The sequence below is a fragment of the Mobula hypostoma genome, chromosome 13, assembly GCF_963921235.1.
Source record: "Mobula hypostoma chromosome 13, sMobHyp1.1, whole genome shotgun sequence".
Classification (NCBI taxonomy): Eukaryota; Metazoa; Chordata; class Chondrichthyes; order Myliobatiformes; family Myliobatidae; genus Mobula; species Mobula hypostoma.
Window position 1 is genome coordinate 8,405,044 of NC_086109.1, and position 23,790 is coordinate 8,428,833.

Below are 23,790 nucleotides of genomic sequence, written 5' to 3' on the forward strand. Positions count from 1 at the left end.
GTCAATATTTCATATCTACAACCCTTCATCAGAACCAAAATCAGCTAATAACGAAGTGTAATTTATCTATGTATATCAACAACACACAAAGTGGTTCTTAAAAAAGTTTAATTTATTTGGAACTGCAATAACTTGCAGCAAACAGCAAATGAGAAACAAAAGGCAATCTTTGACAGATATTGCAATTTTTACTGCACTGGAAATCAGGTGGGCTTTCACGCTTCAAAATGATCTTCACACAAAGATCATGCAAATCCACAAGTTATTCTGCAAAGTATTTCAAGCAGTTTCTGAACTAACAAGAAAATGCTTTGCATCATCGGGAAGGTGTTGAAGTTTTTTGTATATTAGTTATCCAGGTACTACACTCCTTAACCAAACTGAAGCTGCCTTAAGATACATTTCAGGGCCTCTTTTGGGTCTACATTCCCGTTTTCACAATATATGTATGAGGGAGGCATCTTTCAGTTAAAATATTTGTGCCATTTCGTTGCACAGTATTCTACCGAAATGATCTTTGCGTTTCCTTGGACTTCACTTCTTCCTCCGGACTTTGGGCTTTTTCACTGGTCTTAGATACGGATTGTCAATCATCGGCTCTTCACTGTTTTTATTGTTTGATAAACCCGAATTCTGCTGCAACATGGAGTTTTCCTTCTCAGCAGAAATTTCATCCTAGGAAGAAAAACATGCTTTTTACAAGGTGCATGACAACAAAGGACTGTTTTCACTATCAAAGCATTTACAACACAGTCAGGCATCGTGAGAAGCATTTCCCTATCGCTGCGCCTTCAGGGCAAACACAAGAAAAAAAGCAGTAGGCAACTTAGTCCCTCAACCCTGCTCTCCCAGACAACATGATGGTGGGTGATCTACTGCAGATAGAAATCACCAAAGGCATCAAACACAAGAGATTACGAGAGATTAGCTGTATTTATCGTACGTTTCTGGTTACTCCTCCTTTTATTGCTATTTTGTGCAATTTGGATCAGGGCGGACTGGCTCTGTGGCCTTCAGTCAACGAATGACAACACTGAACTGAACATTTCTAGACTTTTTCAATGTCACTATGGTTTGATGTTTTATATTGTGTTTTTTGCTCTTTTTTGCCATTTATGTGATTTTTTGCACATTGAGTGTTTGATATTCTCTTTGAACGGGTTCCATGGTGTTTCTTTGTTTCGAGGCTGTCTATGGGAAGACGAATCTCGGGGTTGTATACTGCATACATACTTTGATAATAAATGTACTTTGGATCTTTACATTGAAACATGCTATGAAATGGGTTGGTTGCTTCAATGACCAACACAGTCCGAGGATCTGCTGGGGGCAGAATGTTGAGGATTTGTATCCTACCTCATTAGGAGGTTAATGTAAACATTCATCAGTCTTGTCATTTGCAAAGGTTTGGAAAACAAAATGTTGGAAAGACATTAAATTGGATACATACGGCATTCATGTTGAGAGCAACATTCTCATTGTCAGTCTGATCATCCTGTTCTGAGGAATCAGTTTCCTCCATCTGCTGAAGTTCAAGTTCGGAAGGTAGCAAGGCGTTTAAATAAGGAATACTGGTGGTCCGGGCAGCAATCACTTCAAAAGAGTAAATTTAAAAATAGTCAGAGAAACCAAACAGAGCCTTATAACAAGCAATTCACTTTTACTGACTAATTACTGCTCAACAATTCAGGAACTGCTTCTTCCCCTCTGCCATCTGATTTCTGAATGGACATTGAACCCATGAACACGACCTTACTAGGTTTTTTATTTCTATTTTTGGAACAGGATCAGGGTTAATATCATCAGCATATTTCATGAAATTTGTTGACTTTGTGACAGCAGTACAATGCAATTGATACACAATAATATATAAAAATAAATTACAGTAAGTATATGTATAATAGTAAAATTAAGAAGTGCAATAACAGAACTAATTTTTAAAAAGTGAGGTAGCTGTTCTTGAATCACTGAGTGTGTGCCTTCAGGCTTCTGTACCTCCTTCCTGGTGGCAACAATGAGAAGAGGACACATCCTAGGTGGTTAATGATGGACGACGCCCTTCTGAGACACCACTCCTTGAAGATACTATGGAGACTGGTACCCGTGATGGAGCTGACTAATTTTACAAATTTCTGTCGATCTGTGCAGTAGCTGCCCCATACCTAATGGTTTGCATCACTTACTTAACTATTATATATATATAGTATATGTATTTACCGTAATTCACAGGGTTTTTTCTATATTACGTATTGCATTGTACTGTTGGCGCAAAGACAACAAATTTCACGACACATGCCAGTGATATTAAACCTGATTCTGGTTCTAATAATGGACATAATGTATCCAAATCAATAACACTGACAGGACATAAACTTTCATAATTGATAACCTCTGTGTGAGTCCGGTGGGGGAAGTCAAAATCCAGTGTCTGCAAGCCTGAGTCTCAGTCTGCTAGAGACCAGAGGTTGTAAAAGATGGCCTGTCCTGGCCTTAAGGACTGTGTATTTGCTTGGATGGAAGGAATGTCAGGGTTTGTCTTCCTGTTGTTGTTGTTGTTTGTGTTGTTCTACTGAGCACAGTGGGCAAGTAGTGCTGGCGCCAGAATGAATGGCAACACTTGCAGGATGCTCCCAGCACGTCCTTGGGTTTGTTGGTTATTAACACAAATGACCAATTTCACTGTATGTTTTGATGTACATGTGATAAATAAACTTGAATCTTGGATCTTGACAAGTTACAAATCAGGCTTCAAATATGCATTTGAAAAGTTTGTGAATGGAAGTAGAAAAGTACTGAACAGAGCAGTGCCATAACATCAAAGACTCCTACCTCTGGAACTATTTTTATGGTTGCAATGACATCATAAACTCTGCCATAGCCTGTCCCAACCCTGATTGCAAAAGGAGGAGGGTTGGGCATGGAGCTAACAACCCCATTCCATAAAAACCCAAATCCAGAGGAACACCAGCAAAGCTCCAAAGACCTCATCCCTGGGAGAGGAAAGATCTTACAAAAAGGGCTACACCTGGGGACTACTTGAAAGACTGGCCACACAGATGACTCCAGTGAGCTGCTGCCAGCAGCTTAAGGGTAATGGTAATGGGTAATTACCCAGTATGAGTAAGAGGAAATTGACATCATACTTCTCAAGAGTCAAAAAGCATGGAAACAAGCTCTTTGGCCCAACTTCATAGTTGCAGCAGTCTTCTACAACTGAGCGGCCAGTTAAGAGTACCATCACATTAGACTGGCAAGGAAATCCCCAACAAACCAACCTCATGAAAGCAGTTAATGTCACCAAGGTCACTTTATTTCCAGATTTTGAACTTATTATTAAACTGCCAAAATGGGCTTCAACCTGAGGTTAAAATCTCAAATTCTGAGGAAACAAAACTTCCGTATTACAATTTTGCAAAATTGGCCTGCTACAGAAACTCCAGTTCAGAGGAATGCAAGAGACTATGGAGAGTGATGGACTCAGCCACTTCCATCACAGGTACCATCGATGACATTTGCACAAAGCAATGCCTCAGGAGGCAGCATCCACCATGGACTCCCAGCATGCGTCCCATGCCCACTTCTCCATTCTGCCATCGGGCAGGAGGTACAGTGGTCTGAAGACCCACACCACAACATTCAACAGCTTCTTCCTCAATGCCAGTTCTTGAATTGTCTCTTAATTTTCCACTAGTCTCACTATGGTTAATTGGCACATGAAGGTTATGTATGATTTATGACAAGTTCGTTAACATATTTATCCTTATCGATTACTGCTGCTACACAGAGCTAACTTTCCTAGGCATAGTCACTTAGTGGCCACTTTACTAGATACCTTGTGTACCTAATAAAGTAGTCACTAAGTGCAAGTGTGTGCTCTTCTGCTACTGTGATCCATCCACTTCAAGGTTTGACATTTTGTGCAATCAGAGATACTCTTCTGCACACCACATGGTTATCTGAGTTACTGTCGATTCCTGTCAGCTTGAACCAGTCTGGCCATTCTCCTCTGATCTCCCTCATTAACAAGGTGTCTTCCCCACAGAACTGCCGCTCACAGGTTTTATTTCCTTCCACCATTCTCTGTAAACTCTAGAGACTGTTGTGCATGAAAAATCCCAGGAGATCAGCGGTTTCAGGGATACTCTGTTATGCCTGGCACTAACAATCTTTCAAAGTTCAAAGTCATTGTAGAATACACCTTCTGGTGCTACTTGGACCACGTCTTCAGTGATGAACCCAGGGTCACAGGGTGTTTCAGGTCTTTAATCATCAGACACCCTCGCCCGGTGATCAGCCCCCGACTTGTGTCCAAGTGGCGCACTAATCCACGGATCGCCCCTCCAGATCCACAGCCACCGCGAGGCCTCTTCAGCAGCCTCCAGAATGTTCTTGGTGGCTCTTCTGCGCTGCAGTCCTTTAACTCCAGGAAGTTTTAGAGTCCGCTGTAGCGAATGGCCAGCAAAGCCCCGGCACCCAACGTCGACTGGCTCACAGCGAGCTCTCCAGCCATCGCTCCAGCATTCTGCAACAAGAACTGTGTATTTAGCCCTCCTGCACTCGTCGGCCTCTTCAATCCAGTCCTCCCAGGGGACAGTAAGTTCCAGCAGAGCCACTTGCTTTGTAGACTCCGATATTATCACCAAGACTCCTGCACCACCCACCCGATGGTGGCAGAAGGAGAGAGACAAGACAAACCCAGACAGACCGGGCAGGCTCAAGTGGGGGAGATCTCACAGAGAAGTGAGTTGAACACCAGTTCATCATCCGCCCCCGGTCACAATACCTTTTTAATCTGGCTCACCACTTAAATTGGCTAAACATCAGTCCCTTTTTTAATCTGGCCCAATCCACCCGAGGAATGGCCACCGTGGCCATACCTGCACTGTTGAGTGTTCAGTTTGCGGACTCTTTCAGGTCATATTGTTCAGACGATTCAAAAGCACAACTCCCAAAGGAAAGTTACAGGCTGCAGACTGTAGCAAACATAGTGCAGAAAAATCCATCTTGAAAATTCCACAAAGTCGCTTAGATTACATTTCTGATGTTTGGGTTGAACAGCAAATGAGCCTCTTGACCATGTATGTCTTCATTCTTTTATGCATTGAGATGCTGCCACATGATTGGCTGTTTGATATTTGCATTAACGAGCAAGTATACAGCTGAATCGAATAAAACAGCCACTGATTGTATAAAAGGGTTCAAATACTATAACAGTAATAACTCAAGTGTCAGACAGCCAGGAAAGAAATGAGACTGAATCCCAAGATATTGTATTCAAAGAACTTCAACACACAGGTTTTTATATATATATTAAATCAGCTGTGTAAAAACATCACAAAGTATAAAATGGGCCACAGTTACAGCTCCAGTATTGTGACTGAGTAAACACCATCTCCAACTTATACGCCTGAGAAAGCAAACCTCTTTGAACTCTCCTCTGCTGAACTTTTCCACAAACATAAATAGAATATACTTACAAGGGAACGTTGAGACATCGTCTTTAAATAAACTCTCGGTTTCTCCTGTTTTAGCCATAAACCTGGTAAGAGCTCGCTCTACATCTCTTCTCTGGGATGCAGCTTTCTCCCGCAACACTTGGTAATCAGATACCGGTTCTCTGATTGTCTACAAGAGGAAATGCACAAGATGTTTCAAAGTATAGATTCATGATTGTACAATGCTATTTCCAGTATACAAGTGTAAAGGAGAATGAAGTAATTGTTACTCCAGATCCAATACAGCATATGAAAAACACAATTAAGATACACACAATATAAATACATAAGATAGCTCATATACATAGATTGATTATATGTACATAAAGAGACGCTATGTACGTAACTGTACGTAAGATGACTCAGGTGTCTGTACATATTTTGTTCTGCTGAGCCAAAGGTAGCTTGTATCTTCACCAAAACTTCTCTGAGATTTTGAAAAGAAAAAATTGGAACAATCCAATAAAAATTGGGGCAACTAAAAGTTTTGCAGTTGCTGGAAATTTGAAATATTACAGAAAATATTGGAAATATTCAGCAAGTCAGACTGTAACTATGGAGAGTGAAACAGAATTAAGATTTTGGCTCAGTAACCTTTCATCTGAACATTTTATGCTAAAGGACCTTTCAATAATACATTTTAGTTGTATTTATCTACCTGGGATTTTTTAAAAATATTAATTCCTTACCTTGCACTTGCCAATCTTTAAAAAATAGTATCTCTTCAAAACAAAACCATTTTAAAGTTTGACAAAATCAGAAGTAGGTTTTTCTATTGGGATCAACCCACAAGTGCATAAATCTTGATTTCCAAGATGAGTGGAGGAAAGGATTAATAATTAAGTGGTAATAATTAAGCACTAACAATAATTAAGTGGTCTCCATGTTTCTGTTACAAAGTCATTAACCTGAAACATCTGCTCAACTTCTGCCATCAAGGAAAAGGTAACACTGCTGATGAACTGTTTACTCGCTTGCATGGGTGCTGCCTGACCTGCTGAGCTCCTCCAGCATTTTGTGTGCTGCAATGATAACTCTCCATTATTTTTGCAGAAATGGTACCTCGGAATATGGAAGCTCCAGAGTGGGTGCAGAGGGAATTTACCAGAATGCATGTAGAAAGCATGTCTTATGAGGAGAATTTGAGTGAGCCAGGATATTTCTCCTTGGGATGAACGAAGGAGGATGACAGGTGTCTTGATAGAGATGTACAAGATGATAAAAGGCATAGATTGAGTGGACAGCCAGAGACCAAGGCAGAAATGGCTAATACAAGAGGACATAATTATAAGGAGGAAAGTATAGGAGGGATGTCAGAGATTTTTTTTAAAGTAACAGAGTGGAGGGTGCCTCACTACTTTTTATTTCTATTTTTGCACTATAAATTGTGTACATCATACTGACATACTGGGCTGAATCCACTACCTTTTATAGGATTTTCCACTGAAAGGCATTGGTGTTCCCATACCAGGCCTTAGTGCAGCCAGTCAACACATTTTCCTCCACACATAGAAAGAAGTTGCTAAGGTTTTTGATGACATGCCAAATCTTCACAGACTCCTGAGGAAGTAGAGGTGCTGTCATGCTTTCTTCACAATTACATTTATATAATGGGTCCAGGACAGGTCCTCTGGGATAGTGACACCCAGGATTTTAAAGTCACTGATGCTCTCCAACTCTAATCCTCTGATGATTACTGGTTCATGGACCTCTGGTTTCCCTCTCCTGAAGTCAACAATCAGTTCCTCGGTCTTATTGACATTAAGTGAGAGGTTGCTGTTATTACACCACTGAGCCAAACTTTTAATCACCCTCCTTTTGCTATGCTAGAACGATTTTTGGGTTTAGCACATTTACATTTAGCAAATGACTTTGGCTACCAGTCCTCACATCTGAATATGTATTGTGGATTTAATTTGGAGTGCAGCTCTGAATAATGGGTTCTTAAAAGCCATGAATCCCAGACCAGACAATGCTGATTAAAATTCATTTGGATGTCTGTGGTGTGGGTGCTAATCGGGAGGTGTGAAGTTTGTGTGTGGTTTCAAAGAAAGCATTGTTGATACATTGTAAATATGGAATTGTCTTTTGATGCTTAGCATATAAAATATCGAGTCCCACATTGAGCCAGTCAGACCGTTTGACCAAAAGTTTCTCAGTATGATGCCTGCTCTACCTTGTTTAGTCAAATAAAGAAGCTGCTTCTTTTCTAACAGTACTTTTCTCCAGTGACTTCATTCACGCAACAACATGCTGATTCATCACCGCCTTCGATACAGCCCACAAAATGGTGTCATCAGCAAACTTGTAAATGGTGTTGGAGCTCTACTTAGCCACACAGTCACAGGTGTAAAACAAGTAGAGCAAGGTGCTAAGTGAGACTTCACGCAGGAGTTGCTGGTTTTTATGCCATGAACCTCTACCATTATCCAAGATTGGGAACCCCTAGACCACAGACCCCATCCACTCCAGACATTCTCTCTTCTCAACCCTGTCAGGCAGAAGATACAAAAGCCTGAAAGCACACACCACCAGGCTTCTATCCTGCCGAATAAGACCATTGAATGGTTCCCTAGCATGATATGATAGACGCTTGACTTCACAATCTAATTGTTGTGACCTTGCATTTTACGGTCTACTTTATTTCTCTGTAACCAACATTTATTCTCCATTCTGTTCTTTTCTCTTGTATGACCTTCTATGCAGGGTGGTGGGATGGAGATACATCTCTACCAAAGGTGGTGCAAGGAGTTCCTTCCCTTCACTAGCCTGCAGGTCACCCTTGGGCAAGGTGTAGCACCTGCTTAGCTCTCCCCCCCACCCCCCCACCCCTCTATCAGGGTCACGTAAGGCAATGGCAGTACACTGCCCAGAAAGCGGCAATGGCAAACTACTTCTATAGAAACATTTAGCAAGAACAATCATAGTCATGGAAAGACCGTGATCACCCACGTCATTACACACAGCACATAACAATGATGGTGACCTACAATCCAATGTTGCAACTGTATAGAAGGTATACAAGAAAAGATTTTCACTATGCTTTAGTATATGTGACAATAATAAATTAATATATCAATTTTAATTAGACACATAAACCTGATCAACATGCTTGATGTCAACACACTGGCACCTAAGCAATGTTCACATTTCACATAGCAGATCACCTCTTTGAAATGGAAATCAAAAGAATTCAGAAACACGAGATTCTGCAGCTGCTGGAAATCTTGAGCAACACACATAAAATACTGGACAGACTCAGCAGGCCATCAGCACCTATGTAGGGGTATAAACACTAAGTGTTTCGGCCTCAGACCTTTCAAAGGGACTAACTGCCCATCGACCCATCTATTTAATCCTAACCTAATCACAGGACAGTTTACAATGACCAATTAACCAGTAAAGTGGGAGCAAACCAGAGCACCCAGAGGAAACCCACACGTTCAAAGGAAAGACATACAAACTTCTTACAGAAGACGTGGAATTTAATTTCAAACTCCGAAGCGCTGAGCTCCAATAGCATTGTGCTAACCGCTACACTACTGTGGCTATCCAATGCTGCTCGACTGGCTGAGTTCCTCCAGCCAGTCAGAGTTCAGCATCACTTAGTACATTCTAATTACAGTTCTGAAATTAGATACAATACTAAAGAGGAGATTTGACACTTACAGGAGTCTTTATGTATGTGTGAGGATCAGGGAATTCTGGAAAGTGTCCTGGGATGTATGAAGGATGTATCCTCTTCTGTCCTGTGGAAAGTGCTCTGGGAGTTGCTGGAGTGTTTGTCACAGGAGCTGAAGAGAGACAAAACATAAAACTTGTCATTTGAAATTAGCTGGTACCCCAGCAGAGTCAGGGGGAGACACAAGAGATGGCGTATGTTAGAATGAGGATGAGGGGACACACGAGGATTCATTCAGCAGGTCAAGGTCTAACCTATGAAGGGAAATGAACTGTCAGTGTTTCAGATTGAGACACTTCATCTCATCTAAAACAGAAACAGTAACTCCATTGCAACTGAATGTATCGCCCTGCTTCGGCTCTGAAGTCCAAATACAGGTTTTTTTTAATATTTAGAGATACAGCACAGTAACAGGCCCTCCCGGCCTAATGAGCCCACACCACCCAATTACACCATGCGATCAACTGCTCTACTACCCCGTAGGTCTTTCAAACGTGGGGGAAACCAGAGCACCTGGCGGAAACCCACGCAGTCATGGGGAGAACCTAACAATTCTTTACAGTGACAGGAACTGAACCCAGGCCACGGCTACCACAAACACAAGAAAATCTGCAACACTCACAAAATGCTGGAGGAACTCAGCAGGCCAGGCAGCATCTATGGAAAAGAGTAAACAGTCAACATTTCAGGCCTGATGAAGGGTCTCGGCCCGAAAGGTCGACTGTTTACTCTTTTCCATGGATGTGTTCGGCCCGCTGAGTTCCAGCAATTTGTGTGTTGCTGGGTCGCTGGAGCTCTCATAGCATTATGCTAACTGCCACACGAGCATGCCGCCCACAATATGATAGTTATCCTATATGGTTTCCATAGAGGAATTGATGGATTAGGAAGCATTATTTATATCATGTGGGCCACAGTGGTTATAGCTTAGTCATGGTCAGGAGCAGCTGTTTAAATCTGCACAGCTTCTGCTATTAGATGACTTTCTATAACATGAGGTGTCTTAGGAACGGAACAATCATATTACAGAAGTACCTGTATTTAGGAGTAACGGTACACATCGAAACAAAAAGCCACTGAGATTGCTTGTAGAATTAGACTACAAGACATAGAACAGAATTGGTCCATTCGGCCCATCAAGTGTGCACTGCCATTCGATCATGGCTGATTTATTTACTTCCCCTCTCAACTTCATTCTCCTGTCTTCTCCCCAAAGCCCTGACGAATTAAGTACCTATCAACCCCACAATTGATGCAATTGTTGATAGCATTGTATAAAGGCAGTCCATTATCTACACTAGGTGCCTGCACTGATTTTTTCCACTTACAGGCAATCATAAAAATGCACCAGCAACTGTAGTAATTCCTCCATCGATAACAATTAGGAACTAACACAGTTTTATAGTACTGTGACAGTATAGGTGGTGTCCTGTTTGCTCTGTGTTTCACTTAAATACACAACTTGTTAATTAACTAGTAGTTTGTCTTTTTTAAAATATCTTTTTAACTATTTCTATGAAACTTCGGCTAATTGAGACAGTGTTTAATTGGACTGATCCTGATGTGTCCCAGTTAACCCGGATCCGCTGCGCATACTATGTACTCACCACTCTCTGGATGAAAAAGTTGCTCCTTAGGATCCTATTCAACCCCTTCCCTCTATCGATCCAGTAACTTTAAGGCCATAGTTCACAGAGACTTCAAATCCCCAAAATTCACTCCAAAACGGAGGGCTTGAGTTATGAGAAGCGACTGGATAAGATGGGCAAACAAGAGAAAATCTGCAGATGTTGGAAATCCGAGCAATACACACAAAATGTTGGAGGAACTCAGCAGGCCAGGCAGCATCTATGGGAAAAAAGTACAGTCGATGTTTCGGGCCGAAACGGCGACTGTACTTTTTACCACAGATGCTGCCTGGCTTGCTGAGTTCCTCCAGCATTTTGTGGATAAGACGGGACTGTTTCCTCTGGAATGAAGGGGACTGAAATATGTGAACTCATGAGAGACAGAGAGATAAAGTGGACAGTCACAGCTTTTTTCCGGACAGGGTAGGGTATTCTAAAACTAGAGGGTATAGGTTTGAAGTAAGAGGTGAACAATTTAAAGGGAACTTGAGGAGCAAGATTCCCACAAAAAGGTTGCTGGATATATGGATTGAGCTGCCAGAAGTTGTTGATCCAGGTATAATTATAACATTTAAAATACATTTAGACTGAAATATAGATTTAGAAAGGATTAGAGGAACATGGACTAGATGCTGACAAACGAGACTAGCTCAGGTAGACAACTTGGTCAGCATAGATGATTTTGACTGAAGGCCCCCCTCTTCCATGCTGCATAGCTCTAAGATTTTGTTTTTTCTCTCTCTCATACTCTCACACAAAGATTCAGCAGTTCAGGCACCACCTATGGAGAGGAATAAATAATCAACGTCTAGGCCCAAAATATCAATTCTTTATTCCCCTCCACAGATGCTGCCTGATCTGCTGAGTTCTTCCAGCACTTTGTGTGTGTTGCTCTGGATTTCCATCTGAGCATCTGCAGAACCTCTTGTGTTTATGACTTCTCACTTTACTTCTTCCAGACAGCATTTCCCTTTTCTGTGTGCATCACCATAACCGCAACATCCTGAAGCAAAATGCAGACAGCATTCCATAATTAACATTTAGTGCAGACGTACTTACGAGCAGTAATAACCATCCTCTGTGAGCGTTTGGCATAAGCTTGAATATTATCCACGTTAAAACCTAGAGAACAGAATTATTGTAATCAAGCAACTATTTTCCTGATTGCTTCCACTCAAACTAACGGTTAATTCAAATCAGCAGCTAGAATATTGGTTGCAAATCTGGTTTCATTACTAGTTTCATTAAGACTTCTTAAAAAAATTAGTAGCAAGCTCTAGTCTAAAAACAGGTAATCTTAAGCATAAGACCCTAAGATAGAGGAGCAGAATTAGGCCATTTGGCCCATCGAGTATGCTCCGTTATTTCATCCATTTCCCACTCAGCTCCATTGTCCTGACTTTTCCCCAAAACCCTTCATGCCCTGACTACTCAAGAATTTATTAAAGTCTGCCTTAAGTATACCCAATGACTTGTCCTCCACACATTCACCACTCTGTAGCTAAAGCTTCACAATATTGGAGAGGTAATTCTTCACTTGGTTCCTTGCGGTTGTTATAGCTGGAGGTGATAGTGAGGATAAGCTCCCACTACCTATTCAATGCTCCCAGTGGTGTGCATCTCAAATAGCCTCAGGCCACCAAGTCCAGCTTTCCTGGCTTTCACATGTGGCTTAGCTACTAAGCCCAGCAGAACCATTTCTACTGACAGGAGAAGGGGCACAGGCGGGTTATGGCTCCTTAAAACCAGTCGCTTCGGGCAGATGGGGCTCGTCAGCTCATCAAGGAGAAGGGAAACTCTGATCTCAAACCTCTGCTGCCTTGCGGCTATACAGTACCTACACACTGAGGAAGGCTTTGGGAGTAAACCCTGAGGGAAAAATCCAGATCTGGAGTCCCTAAGGCAGTTCTACGTTGAGCTTAACAGTGATTGGCAATTCCTGTGATGCCACTACTGCCAAACTGCATCAGTCTCAGCCGTTGCTTTGGATTCATCAGCTGCATGGAGAAGGGGAGCTACATGGGCAACAGCTTGCTCTCGATATCATACTGTCCTGGCTTGTGTATCACATAGACAGCTGGGACGCAACATCTACAGTTAACCCCAACCAAATGAGGGCCTCACTCAACTCTTCAGATTACGATTACATCACTGCAAGGAGCAGCAGAGTGGTGAAAGCAGCCCAGTCCATCACACAAACGAACTTCGCGTTCACTCTTCTCACTGTCCTGGACTCTTTCCATCCCATCATTCTCTCTACTCTCCTTTCCTATTGGGCAGAAGATACAAAGATCTCTCCTCTCCTTTTGGGCAGAAGATACACTCACTTGTCAGAAACTTCATCTCACGTTCTTGATATGTACTGCTTATTTATTATTATTTTTCACATTGAGCTCTTTATCTCAACATTGATTGTTGTCTGCCCTGTTGGGTGTGCTATTTCATTCATTCTATTGTGCTTCTCGTATTTACTGTGAATGCCCGCGAGAAAAGGAATCGCAGGGTTGCATATTATGAGATATATGTACTTGGATAATAAATTTACTTTGAACAAAGATCCCTTCTCCTCTCATTTATTGGGCAGAAGATTCATGATTGTTTGATGTCATTTCCTGACATGTAAAGGAGAACTAAACAATTGTTACTCTGATCTAATGCAGCATAAAGAAGAAACACAGTAAAATAAAGAACACTACAACAAATAAAACACAATGAATATTAATACATAAGATAGCTTATATACATAGATTGACTATATGTCCATAAAGTGATGCTTGGCACAGGAGCTTCTGGACAAAAGCCTGACTGCAAGTATCCCCAGACTCAAGAACAGATTCCATCTCTGTAATCAGACTCTTAAAAAGATCTCTCGTGCGCTAAAAGATGAACTCTTGACCTCCCGGTATGGACATGGTTTAACAATTCAATTTCACAGGTGTCTTGATAGGACAAAAACTAATCTTTCGCTCGATTCTGAGCATTATCATTACCTTTTAGATTATAATTAGCTTCCATTCCGTTAATAATCTATGAAGGCCAGTTCCAGCATGTTTCAAGATTCACTTAAAAGGCACTGTAATACTTTGGAGACAAGAGATTATGGAAGTTTAAACCAAGCTACAAGTGGAACACAGGTCAGGCAGAAGGTGGGAAATGGAACGTGGACAAAGCGTCCACAGCCTCATTGCTCAAGTGGAGAATGAAATATTTTCATTTATTATATTTTCTACTGAGTGTTCATACTTTTTTTTAAGTTCCTGTGTGGGACATGGTTAACACTAGCTTGCAGGCAGTTACTGCCAATCCCAGTTGCCCTTGGGAAAGTAATGGTGAGGTGCCTTCTTGATCTTTTAATCGAACTTTGCTCTGACAAATTTATTTGAATTTTAACCCACACTACTGTGGGGATCCTGACGGACACAATATGGTGCAAAAACAAACTGCTGGAGGAACTCAACGGGTCAGGCAGCATCTGTGGAAGGAAACGACAGTCAATGTTTCAGTTCACGACCCTATACCTGAACCTTATCTCCACAGATGCTGCCTGAACCTGTGATTCCTTCAGATTCCAGAATCTGCAGCCTCTCATGTCACCAAACACAATATAGTGCTGGATGAAATCTCCCTCCCCCTCTCTCTTTCTCGGAAGCTTCAAATCTCAACATCAACTGGAGCGAGACCAAATATCATAGCAATGACAATACAATGATGCCAGGGGCAACAGTTCCTCCTCACCTATTCTATTTTTAAATGAAGTAGTAACAGCTGTGGTACATTAGGTCTAATATTGAAAGAGGCTGATTCCACTTTACTAACAAACAGAGCATTACCTTGTTTCCTCATTGCAAACCAAAATCAGCCACAGATGGTGACTGTCACCTTCAGGTCCAGCCGCTGAAACTCTGCCTCCGGATAGTTTCAGCAGGCACTAAATTTAACGACGCGGCTCAAAAGCAAATGACTACCTACCCATTTCTGCCAGAGTAACCACCACATCTGACAAAGTTGGTTGGGTTCTTGCTGAATGTTCACAGTAGACTTTAGCACTTCGACCGATTTCAGAAAGATCTGCGTGGAGAAAACAGACTCTGTTGAAAGGATCACACTGTTATACATTTCTCCAGTTCTCTGTAAAGTAATATTTATAACATATAGAACACCCAGCACAGTAGACCCTCTGGCCCACAATGTTGTTCAGCCTTTTAACCTACTTCAAAATTAATCTAACCTTTCCCTTTCACATAGCCCTCTTTTTTTTCTTTCATCCATGCGCATAAGAGTCTCTTCATTGTCCCTACTATATCTGCCTCTATAACCACCCCTGGCAGCACATTCCACATATCCACCATTCTCTCAAAACCTTCCTCTGACATCTTCCCTATAGCTTTTTCCAATTACCTTGAAATCATGCCCCCTCATATTAGCCATTTCGCCCTGGGAAAAAGTCTGGCAGGCCAGTCAAGTCATGGCTATTATCTTATACTTCTCTATTAACTCTCCTCTCATTCTCCTTCACTCCAAAAAGAAAAGCCCTCCAGCTTGTTCAACCTATCCTTATAAGGCATACTCTCTAATCCAGGCAACATCCTGGTAAGTCTCCTCTGCAGCTTCTCCAAAGTTTCCACATCCTTCCTATACTGAGGCAACCAGAACCGAATACAATATTCCAAGTGTGGCCTAAACAGGATTTTATCGAGCTGCAACATTACCTCACGGCTCTTGAACTCAATCCCCTGACTAATAAATGACAAAGCACTATACACCTCCTTAACCACCCTATCAACCTGCGCGGCAACTTTGAGGAATCTATGGACATGGACCACAATAATCGCACTGTTCCTCCACACTACTAAGAATCCTACCATTAGCCTTGTCTTCTGCCTTCAAGTTTGACCTTCCAAAGTATATCATTTCATACTTTTTCAGATTTTTGTTAGTAAAAATGTACAGAAATAATTACATAATATGAACTTTAACTATAGTTAACTTTCCAATTATTGCTCAGATATGGAAAAAAAATTCCCTTCCCATTTCCTTTCTTTCAGGAAAAATAATGTTATTTATGTTATAATTATTTGCCATGTTTCCGAATGACTACCTTGGTATATTTAGTGTAGTCTTCTCTCAGATTCAGATTCACTCATTTATCACGTGGCCTATCTCTGTTCCTATAGTCTATCGTCTTTCCCAAAAGTCCCCATCTTCCTTAATTGTCTTGCATGGAAACATACAGCGAAATGTGTCGTTTGCATTAATGATCAACACAAGCCAAGGATGTGCTTGGAGGGGGGGAGACAGCCTGCAAACGTCACCACACACTTTGGCATCAACATAGCATGCCCACAATGCTTGGCAGAACACAAACAACAAAATGAACCCTTTTCCCACCCATTTACTCACACACATCAACGGGCCTCTCACTCCAATGGAGCACTTCAACTCAGGTAGCAATTTAGCACTCTGCGCTGACAAACAACCCTCAGAACAAGTCTGGGAACTGAGACAACCTAGAAAGAATGAACGACCGCTGTCTATTTAAAATAAAGTGACCAATATTAAATGAAGCCAAATATTTCTTACAACTCTGCAGCATTTCAGTCAGCGTTTCAACAGCAGCCTTTTCAGCCGCTTCAAAGCCAGCTTCTGTTAGCAGTGAACTGACCACCACCTGCAGTGTCCGTCTTCGGGCCAGGTAATAGTTATCCGAGGCAGATGTCGACACTTTGGAACTCGATGACTTCTGAAAATTAACGCACAGAGAAACACTTCGTTGTCATCGTGTTCTCCTGAAAATTAGACACAACTTACGTTTAATTGAAGCAACACACATCAAAGTTGCTGGTGAACGCAGCAGGCCAAGCAGCATCTATAGGAAGAGGCGCAGTCGACGTTTCAGGCCGAGACCCTTCAGTTAGTGTCTCGGCCTGAAACGTCGACTGCGCCTCTTCCTATAGATGCTGCTTGGCCTGCTGCGTTCACCAGCAACTTTGATGTGTGTTGCTTGAATTTCCAGCATCTGCAGAATTCCTGTTGTTTACGTTTAATTGATGTTTTTCTTGTGAACGCTGCTGATCTAACGCTCTGTGCCTGTGATGCTGCTGCCAGTAAGTTTTTCACTGCACCTGCGCAGACACGCTTACTTATTTAGAGTCGCAGCGTGGAAAAGGTCCTTCCAGCCCTTCGAGACACAACATCAAGTGACTCCCGACAACACCCAATTTAATCTTAACCTAATCACAGGACAATATACAATGACCAATTAACCAAAGATCAAAGACTGTGGGGTGGAAACAGGAGCACATGGAGAAACCCCACGTACTCCACAGGGAGGACGAACAGACTCCTTGCAGAGGATGCCTGGATTGAATTCCAAACTCCAATTGCAACAACATAACGCGACTGGGGCACACATACTTGTGCATCTGATAATAAACTCGAGTTTGACTTCAATCATCATCATTGCGTGCCATGTCGTTATGACGTGGGCGATCATGGACTTATCCATGACCTTGATTGTGACCATGGTTATCCATTATCAATACTCTTCAGGGATTGTCTGCCTGGCATCAGTGGTCACATAACCAGGACTTGTGATCTGCACCAGCTGCTTGTACGACCATCCACCACCTGCTCCCACGGCTTCACATGACCCTGATCGGGGGGCTAAGCAGGCGCCACACCTTGCCCAAGGATGAACTGCAGGCTAGCGGATGGAAGGAGTGCCTTACACCTCCTTTGGTAGAGACATATCTCCACCCCGCCACCCATTTGCATCAATAGGGAGGGAAATTACTATTTAAGGTCAGAAAGCTTTTGAACAATCTAATGAGAAAAGTCATTTCTTTCCCCAAATGGGCTGTGAGAAAAGACAAATTAAAGACACCAAAGTAATTTAGGCCCACTGACCGCAAGACTAGAAATGGATTTGACCAACTTTGGAAATCTGAGCTGCCTTCATTTAGATTGAGCTCTGATGCAGGGTTTTGACCCGAAATGTCGTCTAATTCCTTTCCTCCCACAGATACTGTTCAACCTACCGTGTTCCTCCAGCAGATTACCACCATCAAAGACACCAGTGCTTCAAGAAGGTGGCCTCCATCATGAAGGACCCCCACCACCCAGGACATGCCCCTTTCTCGTTACTACCATCATGGAGAGGATACAGGAGCCTAAAGACCCACACACAATGTTTTAGGAAGAGTTTCCTCCCTTCTGCCATCAGTTTTCCAAATAGACCATGAACCCTACCCCACTATTTTGACCTCTTTTTGCACCACTTTAGTTTAATTTTATAATATATATTTCTTATTGTAATTTATATTTTTCTTATGTATCACAATTTATTGCTGCCACATAACAAATTTCACGACATTCACCAGTGATAATAAACCTGATTCATGATCTCTACCTTATTAATTTGCTTTCTTTTTTCATGACTTTTTTTATTATTTCTTATCATAACTTAGTGATTATTTTTCTTAATGTATTGCACTGTGCTGCTGCCCAACATTCCCTCTGCTTTTTCATAGCTGCAGGGGCCACCCATTGCTCTGAGCAGGAAATTTTTAAACAGCCTGAAAACTGCATGGGCACTTTAAATGTTCTTTTGTAATATGCATTTGAATATTTAGAATGAAAACTGAAAAAAATCAAGTACTTTCGATGCAAACAACAGGAATTCTGCAGATGCTGGAAATTCAAGCAACATACATCAAAGTTGCTGGTGAACGCAGCAGGCCAAGCAGCATCTGTAGGAAGAGGTGCAGTCGACGTTTCAGGCCGAGACCCTAACCGTTAGTCCTGACGAAGGGTCTCGGCCTGAAACATCGACTGCGCCTCTTCCTATAGATGCTGCTTGGCTTGCTGTGTTCACCAGCAACTTTGAAGTAAGTACTTTCGATGTTATTATTTGATGGGTATAATAAAATACATATCACAAAGAAAATCTTTCATGCTTCGTAAACTTTTTCCTGCTTGTCTTATATAAAAGAAAACTCCAGCTGCGTGGCAACAAAGGCTAGGTGCGCAGGAGCATTTCAGTTACTGCACGGCCGCACACCCATGCATCTTACAGAGAACATTTCTACTGCCATAAATATTGCTACGGTGCCTAAGATTTTTGCACAGTGCTGTAACTTCAGTTTACTGCTTGCAATTTACAATTTATATTAAGAACTGAAGATGAGTTCTTGTTTCAATTAATATTTGGTATATTCACATACATCAAAAATATTCCTGAACAAGCTTAAAAGGCATCAAGCTCATCAGAGAGAAAACCTCATTGATATTTACATTACTGTGCAAAAGTCTTAGGCACATATATATAGCTATGGTGGCTAAGACTTTTGCACAGTACTGCATATTGGTGATAATAAACCTGCTTCAGAGATTGCTTGTTGGTGGTGATGCAGTTCCAGTCGCTGCCACCACGTGGGGTACAATCAAGAAGAAGCCTTTACAAAATATTTATTGTTCATTTGTTTGTTTGTTTGGAAATAAAGTGTTGAGGAGGCCCCTCTGGGCCACCAAGCCGCACTGCCCTGCAACCTACAGATTTAACCCTAGCTCAATCACGGGACGATTTACAATGACCAATTAATCTACCAAACCAGTACGTGTTTGGGCTGTGGGAGGAAACACACACACACACACACACACACACACACCCATCAATAACAGACAAAAGATCAATACATTCAGCATTCAACCTGCCATCGTTGCAACAGTTACGTTACCTGTGTAACATTCTCCACTGAGACTCTGCAAGTTGCATCAGTGGGTGTGTACGTATCAGAGACAGTAGCTGTAGTCATTTTGGCAACTGGATGGGTATCTGAAATAAAAAGTACTAACAGTTAATAACTTTAGATTTGAAAGTATCAGATTCAGATTTATTTATCACCTATACATCGAAACATAGGAGTGAAACGCATCGTTTGCATGAAGCACTAACACAACCTAAAGGTGAGCAGGGGGCAGTCCACAGGGGTCACCACACATCCTGGCACAGACGTAACATGCCCACATTGTTCAGCGGAATAACACAAACGACAAACATCAGCAACAAAACAACAGCAAAACAAGCCCCCATCCCAGTCACACACAAAAACTGGCCTCTAACTCCTGGACAGGTCAGCTCCAGGCTTGCAGCCCCTGGCCCGGAGTCAGAGGCATTGGGCCTCTGTCCTCTGGACAAGCCCAATCAGGGCTTCACCTTGCAGGCTCCTGCCCCCGGACTCACTGATTTCAGTCTTCATCCTTCGGGCTCAGACAAAGCGACCGAAACAGAAGCTTGAAGAGAAGATGGCGGCGCGACACAGCGCATGGCCTCTCCGGTGATGAATATCTGTCAAGTAGGATGCTGTGCACAATCCTGATTTGATGGAGGCAGACGTGAGAGCACAGAGGAACATCTGGTGAAACTTCTGAAATGCCTGTTTCGCTGCCGCTGCTACTGTGCGATCCAGAATCTCCGGAGGGGAACGCCCTGAATCCTCGGCTTTGCTTGTTGCTTGGCGGCCGGGGCCGGGGTTGAAGCACTTGGCAGAGATGGTGGTCGGTGTCGGAGGGCTGGTCGGATGCTCGAAGTTTTCGGACGGACTCAGAGTCAGCTGTAGTCGGGTGCTTCCAGGGTGCTGCATCGGCAAGTTTGTGGCGCTGGAAGCTCATGGCAGGGAGAGTTTTCTTCCTTCTACTGTCTGCGTGAGATGATGGGGCTATCGGGACTTGAGACTTTTTTTACCGTGCCCATGGTCTGCTCTTCATCAAATTACAGTATTGCTTTGCACTGTTATAAAAATGTTATAATTATGTGGTTTTTGTCGGTTTTAGTCTTGGTCTGTCTTATGTTTCTGTGATATCACACTGGAGAAACATTGTATCATTTCCTAATGCATGCATTACTAAATGACTATAAACGAGGAGTGAGTGTCCTCATAATCTAATCTAATAGTTGAGAGTCTTGGTCATGAGCTGCATCCTTCAAATCAACCGTTTTCTGAAATGGGAGAGTTGACCACGCCACCCCCCACCCCCCACAGGTCACCAGCATTGGCAATCAGGCAAATCTCGAAGCAGAGGCCTGAAGGTCAAACCCATGATGGTCGAGTCCCTGGGATTGATGGCCAGAGGTCGCGGAAGTCGGGAATCCCGATGTCTGCAAGCCTGAGAGTATGGGGCCCAGGACTGGGGACCCAGAGACGGCCTATCCTGTGACTGGGGGCCTGTCTCTGTTGGTGGGTGGGTGGGAAAGGCCAGTGTCACTGGTTAATCTGTTATGTACCTTACAATATTTAATATTAATGCACTTTAGCTTGTTATTCATGTGTGATTTCATCCTTACTTTCATAACTTATTATGTATTACTAATGTGCTTTACAGTCTGGTCTGGAGAAATGTCTCGTTTCTATATATATTATATATACGTATGTAATTTAATGACAATAAACTTCACTTGACGTGACATTTGACTTGAATGCATAGCGACACTTGCGGGTTGTTAACGTGAAAGATGCATTTCACTGTATGTTTCAGTATACATGTAATAAATTATCCTTACTCTGAGAGAAGGCTGCGCTGCATTGGAAGACCCATTCTGACAGTTACAAAGATCGCATGTTACAATCTCAGAGGGTAGAGATGGGGACACAGTGGTCAATTTAGATATTCACCCTTGATATAAGAAAGATATACAACTCTGTGCAAAAGTCTAAGGCACATATGCATGACTAGGGTGCCTAAGATTTTTCCACAGTACCATATCTGTCAAAATGGAGCAGAGAGCAAGTTTGTAAATCTGGCGGGAGCAAAGGACGTTGGGAATGGTGAGGGTCGAGCATTGTGGGATGGTTTTGGGACAGGTGGCAGAGAAGGAGTGCCAGGGGCAGGGGGTGGCATGGGTGCAGACACACACAGCCCTGAGACTCCAGGCAAGATCATTTGATTCCAAACAATTGGTCTATTGATCATTACAGAATGTCTCTCTGGTGCTTCCCTCTCCCTACCCATGATTCCCCTTTCCCTGCCCCATCCCACTCTCAGTGCACAATAGAGACCCATATCAGAATCAGGTCTATCATCATCACATGCGTCATGAAATTTGTTTTCTCTTGTGGCTGCAGTACAGTGCAATACATGAAATTACTACAGTACTGGGCAAAAGTCTTAGGCATCCTAGATACTTTTTGCATAGTACTGTATTTTGGATTATAGGGAGCCTAGGGTTATGGGGATTTGATTGCAATTAGCTTAATACTTTACAGTGCCAGCGACTGGGTTCAAATCAACCGCTGTCCGTACGTTCTCCCCGTGACCTTGTGTGTTTGCTCTGGGGGCCCCGGTTTCCTCCCACAGTCCAAAGACGTACAGGTTAGGTTTAGGGAGTTTGGGCACACTGTGCTGGCACCAAAGGCATGGCGGCATGGAAGCCATGGAGAGCATTCTAACTGGCTCCATCACCCTCTGGTACGGAGAGGGGAGCACAAAAAGCACGCGATCGAAATAAGCCGCAGAGTTGTAAACTCGATCAGCTCCTCCACGGGCACTAGCCTCCCCAGCATCCGGGATGTCTTCAAGGAATGATGCCTCAAAAGGGCTGCATCCATCATTAAGGACCCCCATCACCCAGGGCATACTCTTTCTCACTGCTACCATCAGGAAGGAGGTACAGGAGCCTGAAGGCACACACTCAGTGATTCAGGAACAGTTTCTTCCCCTCTGCCATCCGATTTCCAAATGGACCACTACCTCACTACTTTTTGCACTACCTATTTAAGTTAACTTTTTTTATATTGACATACTTACTGTAATGTACAGTTTTTGTTCTGTATTGCAATGTGCTGCAGCCACTTAACAGACTTCACGGCACATGCCGGTGATATTAAACATGATTCTGACACTTGCGAGCCTGTCCCCAGCACATCCTCGGACTGTGTTGCTCATTGAGGCAAACAACGCATTTCACCGCTTGTTTTGATGTACACCTGACAAGCAAAGCTAATCTTAGAAATACATCATCGCTGGGTCTAATCCTCTTCCCAATACAGTAGCACTGTGGAGAACACCTTCACCAGGTTTTCAGTGTCCCCCTCCCCCACCTTCTCATGGGATGGATAATAAACAGCGGCCTTGCCTGTAAAACCCACAACTTTTAATACCAATAAACAAAATGCTAAGCAGGTTGCATGGGCGATCCCTCGTGGATATCAGATGGGGAGCGGGCAACATCTAGACAACCGCCTCAGCGCTGTTGTGATTTTGGCTGCAATGTGCGCCGTCCTCCCCACCACCTCCCTCCTTGTTTCGCTAGAGCCCGCGGGTTTGCCGTGGCCTCCACAGTTGGGCTTGCCTTCTGCTCCTACCCCGACGCCAGGCGGCCTGGGAAGGCCCGTCCGAGGTGGGGAAGGGCGCCACAGAAATGCAGGATCCTTCTCCCTTCCCGCTCCCCACCCCCACCCCCCAGCACCGAATGCTCCAGGCCGGGCCCGCGGCAAACCGCCCACCCCCTCCTCCTCCTCCTTTCCCCCACACTCACCCTCGCCCGATCCCAGAGCCTCCGGTGCTCCGGAGGGAAGAAACAATTGTGCGGCAACATCAACCAACGCGGCGCCCCGCTCACCAACCACTTTCAGTCCGTCCGTCGCCCCGCACAGATCGTCACTTCCGGCCAGTCCGGCACCTCGCCCGCTGTTGCCCCCTACCTCAGCTGATTGGAACTACAGCCAAACTCCTGGACACACCTTCAGAGGGGACTGAACCAACAGTTCTAGTAACTCAGTCGTCAAGGTCAAGGCGAATTTATTATCAAAATACGCATGTATCACGATATACTACCTTGAGCTTCATTTTCTTGCAGGCATTTAGAAGAAAATAAAGAAATGCAATAGAATTTATGAAAAAACTATACACAAAGACTGACAAACAACCAATGTACAAAAAAACTAATTCTACAAATACAACAAAACAAAATAATATCGAGAACACGAAT

At 43.1% G+C, this 23,790-nt stretch overlaps 1 protein-coding gene across 1 annotated transcript; it reads right to left on the reverse strand.

Annotated features, from left to right (window-relative positions):
• Positions 1 to 97: 97 nt before the first annotated feature.
• On the reverse strand, positions 98 to 23,481 carry taf8 (TAF8 RNA polymerase II, TATA box binding protein (TBP)-associated factor). The gene is made up of 9 exons (XM_063065226.1): positions 23,338 to 23,481; positions 19,541 to 19,638; positions 16,386 to 16,545; positions 14,775 to 14,873; positions 11,865 to 11,927; positions 9,165 to 9,289; positions 5,478 to 5,625; positions 1,451 to 1,593; positions 98 to 675 (listed from the first exon to the last, which is right to left on the reverse strand). The coding sequence occupies exons 2-9, from the start codon at positions 19,616 to 19,618 to the stop codon at positions 535 to 537; spliced, it is 957 nt and encodes a 318-aa protein (XP_062921296.1). The 5' UTR covers positions 19,619 to 19,638; positions 23,338 to 23,481; the 3' UTR covers positions 98 to 534.
• Positions 23,482 to 23,790: the final 309 nt, after the last annotated feature.